The sequence below is a fragment of the Styela clava genome, chromosome 11 (assembly GCF_964204865.1).
Source record: "Styela clava chromosome 11, kaStyClav1.hap1.2, whole genome shotgun sequence".
In the NCBI taxonomy this organism is placed as follows: Eukaryota; Metazoa; Chordata; class Ascidiacea; order Stolidobranchia; family Styelidae; genus Styela; species Styela clava.
This window is the reverse complement of record NC_135260.1, coordinates 2,819,210-2,827,145: the sequence shown is the minus strand read 5'-3', so window position 1 is coordinate 2,827,145 and position 7,936 is coordinate 2,819,210. Positions and strand designations below refer to the sequence as shown.

Below are 7,936 nucleotides of genomic sequence, written 5' to 3'. Positions count from 1 at the left end.
AGATTGGCCCCTATTTCTTAGAATCCCTCAGTTCTTGCAGTCGCAGAGAATTAATAATTTTATTTTCAAGATGTAGCATTATAGTTCCATATCCTGTTCCCAAAATTTCCCCGCCGAGGTGCCTATACAGGACGTGGTTCCCTACGTCTCCTGCATGTCGAGACTGGCTTCCTTATTACTGTCCACTTCTAGTCTCTAATAAGACGTATAGAATTCTTGTGTATTGCATTAAAACAGCGACGATAAAACAGTATAAAAATAGACGATAAAACAGTAAACTTGGTTGAAACTGGTTGAGATACGTTTCGTTTTTTGACGTCCCGAGAGTCTGGAGTCGAGTGTCAATTTTGATCACGAAAACGTGGCAAGCGGGACACGAGGTCACATGCCCTGGAGTTAGATGTCGCTATAAGCCTATACTATAAAACGAAAACTGAATCTAGTGCGAACTGCCCCTATATCTTTTGAATACTATCATCAATCAATTGTTTTGATTAAATTACGTTAATTTATAAAATAGTGGGCAAACACACATAGAAAAGAGAATTTACAAAGCGTATTGAGAAAGAGAAATACCTAAACAAAAATAATACTGAATATGTAAACCATAAAATTTCATCTCCAATATTCCATCTTTGTATGCCAGTCAAGTAAGAAGTTCCTGCTTTCGCGTACACAACTAAATTTCACATTCATTGCAAATCACTAAGCTTGTACAGTAAAAATAACATAACAGGGGTTGGCGTAAGATAAAACACGTGAATGAAATTAGAAAGATAACATAATGAAAAGTGAATATAAAGTGTAGTTGTGGAAATATGTTTGCAAAGGTTCGGGTGAAGAAATGTGAGAGACAAATCGTATCTTTTGGTGACGACGGATTTTGCTGCTTTTGATAACAGATACTTTCCGAGTTTATTAAAAGATTAAACGTTTTTAATAAATCACAACGAGGTCTTGTGATAGATATATATTTCTAATTAAAACTAAAGTATTTCAACCTACCGTACAAATTTTAAATTTGTTTGCGCTCTGTGCGGGCCCACAAAATCTGCACGGAGCATTTTACTGAGGGGATCAAGCAGGTCGAATACGTCGTGGATAAAGTGCATCAATAATTAATTTTTGAAATAAAATTAATATTATTATACAATATTGGGTTTAAACTGTATTAGTCTACGTAAAAAATTGTTGAACTTACTCTTGATTCGGAAGATAAGAACTTAATGAAGAAGCGGTAGGTTCTTGTCTCTGGACATTTCTTTGATCAAAATATGCTTGTAATGATTTATAAGTCGTGAATATTGCTTTGACCGCGGAATAGCTAGATCTTGTTTTGGCAATCACAGTCATACGTAAACCTCTTTCTTGCGTGATTGCAATGCATTGCTGTTGACCGGATCTGCGAACAGAAGAAGCCTTGGTAAAATGAGGCGTTACTTAAATTTAAGACATTTGAATGGTATTGTTGTGTGTCATTTTCCATTTGTTCACCAGCTTACTTAAATTAAATTCATTAGATGATCCAGTTGTTTCATTCCATCATCCTCAGCGTAAACCAATTCCAAACGGTGTGCCACACAATGCTGCCTAACGAGCGATATTGCACAATTTGGCTCCTAAAAATAATCATTTGGAAAACCAGTAAAAACGAATTCACATTCAGTCCTGTTTAATTTGCTTAGTTTCTATTTTTCAATTACGCCATGGCTACGGCCAATTGTGACAGCTGCTCTATCCGTTGTCAGCATAACCGTATGCCGAATTGATACTTTGTTTTTAGTATAATATTCAATAATTGTTCCCGCGATCGCGTCGCGATTCAGTTCCTCAAGCTCCAGCAAATCCAGATACCAAACTTGGATTTTCTCTTAAACAAAATAATTCAAATATATTGTCTATTTCGAATGCTAAGTAATAGCTACGCAGCCAGTGGGCCACGTCGCATCTTTTGGGGATCGCTGTACTACAGGGAAAGATGTACATGAACGTACAGCAGTTTATCAAATCTTTCCGTTCTCCCTCTTTTTTTTTATCTGTAAAATTGAAATCTCCTTTGGTTGTCCTCCCACCTTTCTCTGCTCACGGAAACTATCAACCATAGATATGGATTGAAACTACTTTCTTCTTTTCCGCCAGGAGATGATACAGCTAGGGCTGAATGATATTGACAATTGAAGAGGAAGCTTGTTAGAGGATACAAATATCTGTAATCTCGGAAAGCCAGAAAATGTCTCATCATTTAGTGATTTTGTAGCGATCCTACAATACACTAGGACCTATGCTGGTCAATATATACGATTCTATAAGTAATGGCTTTATCTGTGGTTCTGTACGTACCCGTATATTTTTAAATATTTACGTCTTCCCTATAGAAAGTAGAGATCGAACTTACTACATGTTTATCACGCTACGAGAGCATGGTAATGACTGAAACAGATTCCTGGATGCAAGCGCATCGAAGCATGTGATGCAAGTATGTTGTTTCCCTTCTTTGTGTTTTCGTGCTGCATACTCTACATCGGCGCTGTTTTGCTTCTTTTGACTGGGTATGTCACCGGCCATTGAGTCTTTCGTTCGCCAGTTAAATTTTTTTTGCAGAATGAGTTTTTGACTCTTTGCTTGAACGAACATCAGCTAAAATATTAGCGATCACCATTTGTCTGTACTTAAGAAGTGTAACATTTCTACTCTCAGAGCATGGCGAGAATTTATAAATGATATAACTGTGAGTGACGCTTGTTTCAACTAGCCAGAAGAAGATTTTCTTCAACCATTTTACGAATTTTTCTTGAAGTTTTAATAACTGGTGTACTGATCTGCTAAATCTGCGCCTCCCGTGAAGTTGTTATATAATTCAATTCATGAAGGTTTTTTTATGGTTTCCGATGAACCTCACAACTGTTTCTCTCGTTTCACAGTACGTCTATCAGTACTACAGTATTGCAATCGGCTTCTTGTCTTGTCACAGTTATTTCAATTCAACATATTTCAACACACCTTAACTTTATAGCTCTGGAGTAATGGCTTAGTCTGCCTTAATATCCTTTTTAAGTTTAAAAAATGGATTAAAAAAGTTTGCCATCTGTGGCCTCTTGAAAGAAAAAGATAGAGATTAGCTATTGTTTGTACTTTAGCGTCACCCGTAATTAATTGGATTGCTGATAGAGCTTGTAATTATTTGGCGTACGGAGGATTTTTGATAGTTCTGACGGAAAGGGTCACTTTTAATAAACTAGAGCTAGCATTTCATAATTTTTAGTGAGAATGCTTTGGAATCTGTCGTTTGAAAAAATACTAAAAGTGATGTTTTCACATTTTTCATCACACCGTATAACACACACGAAAAATGTAATATGAAATGTATAAAGTGAATGTGTGAAACTCGCGTTACCAATATCCGTCTCTGAGTTTTAAGTACTATTCGAACCAGAATACTGGTGGCACCACATCTTCTAAAAAATCATATTTAGTTAGCATCAAGTGCAACAGGAAGTCCTTGATGTAAAGAATCATTGTCTGTTTTTAAACGGGTCCTCTATTTTCTCGAGCTCGTGTAAATTGACTGATGTGTATTCATCCGTATAAAATATTTCTTGAATTGCGGAATTTTGTAGTTAAATCCATCCATTCACTCGTACATTTCCAAGGCCTGTGAAAACGTAAAAACATTTAATGGCATATATTCAATCGATCATTGAGGTTTGTTGTTTATTGTTATTACTTACTTTTAAATTCACCTCCGTGTGTTTAGACACGCAGCAGTTTTGTTGGTTCATATTATCTTTTTTTTATTTCAATGTATTAGTAATAGAATAAGCTATTTAATTTTTTTTAATTATGCACTGTATGTATAACAATATGTATCTATGTATAACAATGAATGCACAAGAAAAAATAAATGATTCAAAATCAGTTGCTTAGGAATAATACGGATTTAATATGTGTAGGTATTAATTACTACACCATGAAACTCTCCAAAGTAAACGTATAACAAAAACTCAATTATTGTATTCTTTGCATACTGTTTAAAAGCGGCAGCCGTTTATTAATGAACGGCATTTTGACGTTATTGTATTCTGTGCATACCGTCTTAGTAACGGTATAAGGTTATCGAAATATGGGGGGTACCCCTTACCGAGAAATGCATCAAAGAGGTCACACATGACCCTAGATGCCAATCACGCTTCTTAAATCCGTAGATCAGAGGTCGGCAACCTGCGGGCCGGATCCGGCCCGCCCGGCCCGCGTAAGAAAAACCGACCCGCGACGCTTTACTGAATTATAGTAACAAAACAGCCGTTTTAACGATTATATTTTTCACGTTACACAATTCATTGCGAGACGCGTGTAGGCTAAATTATATCATAATCTAATTCTAACAAGTATAAAATTCACAGTTACTCGTTTAATGAGCCTATAATTTAATTATAATTAGACAAATAGTAACACGAGAATATCGGTTGGAAACCGAAGACTTATCGATCGAAACTGCAATTCGTGTAACATGTTCACAAGTTGAAAGAAATATATCATTTACTGAACAAGGGGCACAAAGCTCTGCGTGGTTCAGAAATAATAGCTCAAAACAATTCGTGTAAAATAAGACAAAAGCAATTAAGCCACAGTGCCTCACAAGAAATCGAGGATTTCCGTCAAGGCAAAAAACCTCTTTCTAGATCTCAGCAAATTACAAGAGATTGTCAAACCAGTTCCATTTTTCTTTTTAACGTTTTTAGCGTATCCATCAGAAAATCTATATTACATGCAACCAAATTTGGTCTTTCTTTCACAATCTCCTGTAATTGTGATCTAGAAAGATGTTCTTTTTCGTGGTTATACAATCACAGCCTTATCCATCAGAAAATCTATATTACATGCAACCAAATTTGGTCTTTTTTTCACAATCTCCTGTAATTGTGATCTAGAAAGATGTTCTTTTTCGTGGTTATACAATCACAGCCTATCAGATTGAGATATTATTCTCTTGCGAGGAACTGTAGTTTTAATTGCTTTTGTCCTCGGAGAATCTCGATCCGAACGAGATTTTCTTTTTCTCGGCGTTTGGTATTTCGAGGAGGTTGATGGTAGGTCCGATGTGTCTTCAGGTGTTTCGGAGTCAAGAGTCAGATTGTGTTTTGAAGGGTCCGTAAATTCCGGAGGTCGATGGTATATCAGAGGGGTCAGATTGTTTTTTCCGATAATTTTGTTTTCTCTGCCCTCAAGTTTTGAGCTATTATTTCTGAACCACGCAGAGCTGTGTGCCCCTTGTGCAGTATATAATAGTTTTTACGAGCTATTTCTACTGAATGGCCCAATGCCCTGGCCACATCTCTCTGCTGAGATTCAGGCATACTTGAGGCCAGGGTTTCGGTCATTTTCCCCATTAAAGTAATACTGATACTTTCGCCGAATACTTTTGCCAGTGCGGATCTGACGCACTTGTCGACCCGCATTTGTTTCTTGGAAGGGGTGCCTAATGCGTACTCTTTATCGTCTCTGTCTTTGATATTTTGAAACATGTTGACCAGCTAAAAATAGAAATGATTATCGATAGTTAAATATATTTTGAAGTATCGACAGTATTTTACATATATTTGAATATTAGGGTATACTTTGTAGAGTTGTGAGTCCATGGTTGAATATATCCTGTTGTTTAACGTTGTATTTCTTACCTTTAAAAACATTTCGTAGTCTTCTCGTGACATTGTGAGAAAACTTACTTCGTCTCTAATTTTTTGCTCTTCCACTATATTTTGTAACAATCTTTGGTCTTCATATTCCCTGGCCTGTTTGAGCTCGCCAACCTTCATACAGGAAAAGTAGCCAACTCTCCCGCCGCGTTCGAAGATATGGCAAGCTACAAACAGGCCAAGGCATTTGTTGTATGTTTTTTCCGAGACCGGTTGTACGTCGAGCTCTTTCATCGCCTCTTTATATTGCGGACCACTGAAATACATAAAAACAAGCGAATATGTTGAATTGTAACATAATTTTTTTATTTGTATCTGTACCAATTTGGCCTATTTAAAATGTTGAACATTGACACATCATACATTAGAATGTAAGTAAACAGAATTAACAGTTTCGCCAACAAAATTTTTAACTTTTGTGAATATTCGTCGAGTAATATGTTTCTGAAAAGTTATTTGAGAAATAAATTATTTTTTTGTAAATTGTAAAACTAGGTTAAGCATTTAAAAATGTATAATTAAAATTAAAAAAAAATGTATTGTTAATACTACCAAATAAATTTGTCACAATAAGGGGGATTTTGCAAAATCGATCATTTCGCAAACCTTAACAGATTAGGCTATGATAGAATTTAAATTTCATGTTTATTAATTTAGGAAATAATATAGTACTTACTCAATGACAGGTCCCAATAGTTACTCCATCTGTGCCTGGTCTGTCACGTTCTTTAGCGTATTCATCTGCTTCTTCTGTCTGCTAGCAGACGCCAAAGCTATCCCATCAAGGATCTTCTTGAAATCGACACCAGCTACTGTATAGCCATCAAACAGCGTCCAATTGCAGAAGTGTTTAATGGCTATTAGGTGGCGGTGTTTGAGGGCCGGAGATTTTTCGTTGTTGGTTCCAAGTATCTGGTGGATATTTAATGGAGTGACACCTTTGAAATAAACTTTCAGTTCGTTTACTGCATATTTCGCCATTTGGGGGTCCTTTGGTTTCTGGTTGAATATACTGCAACGGTACGACTTAACCGGAATACCGGTAGGTGCTCGCCACTAATACAGTCTAGTTATACTGTAATAATTAGTTCAGAAGATCCAATGTGCTGCAAAGACACACAAGTAGGTTCGAAGTTCACGATGCAAACGAAGAGACTTTATTAAAATAATGTAAAATCCACGCTTAAAGCAGATAAAATAGAGTGACAAAAATACGGTCCTTACCCAGCGACAGCAGAAGCAAGAAGAACGAACACTGCGTACGCAGCACAGTTCACATATGCAGTGGTGGTTGGAGTCGAGTTACTGGATCAAACTATCGGGCGAATTAGGGCTCAGACTCCACACACCAATGCATATGCAATAACTAGACACTAAATATAAATAAAATACAAAACAATAAAAAATAGGACAATTCCAGTCCCGCCACAATACCCCCCTTTTCATTAGAGAAAATTAACAAAAAATTTACTCTTAAAAAAAAATAAAAACATCCCCTAAGAAAGGTATTAACACAGTAGGAATACAAAACTCGTAAAAAACACAATGTGTATGTCCATCGGCAGGTATTAGCAAAATATGAAACACAGTGGAACGAAATATCAAACAGTAGAAAGCATTCCTGAAAGTATAACAAATATAAAGCATACTATTTACAAAATACACAATAAAAATACAAAAAATTCCCAACTACAAAATCCAATAAACCCTATCTAAAAACACTAACTAGTCCTACCTAACCATATACATTATAGCACAATTCCCAATGTAATTCAAAACAAAATGTTACAGCGCATAAATCAAGTATGAAAATCATCCAAGTAGGCAGGTCTACGCCTTGTCCTACCAGAACGAGTAACAGTCTGATGATCAGAATCCCTAACAGGCAATTCAGGATTAACTTCTGGTTCAATAACAACATCCTGTACATCATCATTGGAAATAGCAATATTGTCTGGGAAATCGGCATTAATATTAGGTAAATTGTCACAATCTTCCATCAAATATAAACGAAGATGATCAACATGAGCTATTCTACAATTACCAGTGTTAACATTCTTGATACGATAAACAAAAAACAATCTAACACTTCAAAAGGACCTATCCAACCAGTCGAAAGTTTTCTACTCTTAGGAGGATAAAAATACCACACAAGATCACCAACATTAAAGGATAAAGGCTTAACAGTTGCATTAAAATTACGTTTCTGTCGAACAGCTGATTTACCCAACTGTTCTCGAGCA

At 36.1% G+C, this 7,936-nt stretch overlaps 1 protein-coding gene and 1 long non-coding RNA gene across 2 annotated transcripts; both read right to left on the bottom strand.

Moving 5' to 3' along the window:
• Positions 1-206: 206 nt before the first annotated feature.
• On the bottom strand, positions 207-4,847 carry LOC144429711 (uncharacterized). Its single transcript, XR_013479024.1, has 2 exons — positions 4,546-4,847; positions 207-4,477 (listed from the first exon to the last, which is right to left on the bottom strand). It is a non-coding gene; the product is annotated as an uncharacterized LOC144429711 (long non-coding RNA).
• A 12-nt stretch (positions 4,848-4,859) lies between these two features.
• Positions 4,860-6,700, bottom strand: LOC120328498 (uncharacterized). Its single transcript, XM_078117898.1, has 3 exons — positions 6,370-6,700; positions 5,676-5,949; positions 4,860-5,531 (listed from the first exon to the last, which is right to left on the bottom strand). The coding sequence occupies exons 2-3, from the start codon at positions 5,925-5,927 to the stop codon at positions 5,184-5,186; spliced, it is 600 nt and encodes a 199-aa protein (XP_077974024.1). The 5' UTR covers positions 5,928-5,949; positions 6,370-6,700; the 3' UTR covers positions 4,860-5,183.
• Positions 6,701-7,936: the final 1,236 nt, after the last annotated feature.

What these genes read in the sequence shown, in the direction of transcription:
- LOC120328498 (XM_078117898.1), bottom strand. Translation starts at nt 5,927, where the DNA reads ATGAAAGAGCTCGACGTACAACCGGTCTCGGAAAAAACATACAACAAA. An exon ending in ACTACGAAATGTTTTTAAAG is followed by an intron (nt 5,532 to 5,675) that starts GTAAGAAATACA and finishes TTCTATTTTTAG; the next exon opens with CTGGTCAACATGTTTCAAAA.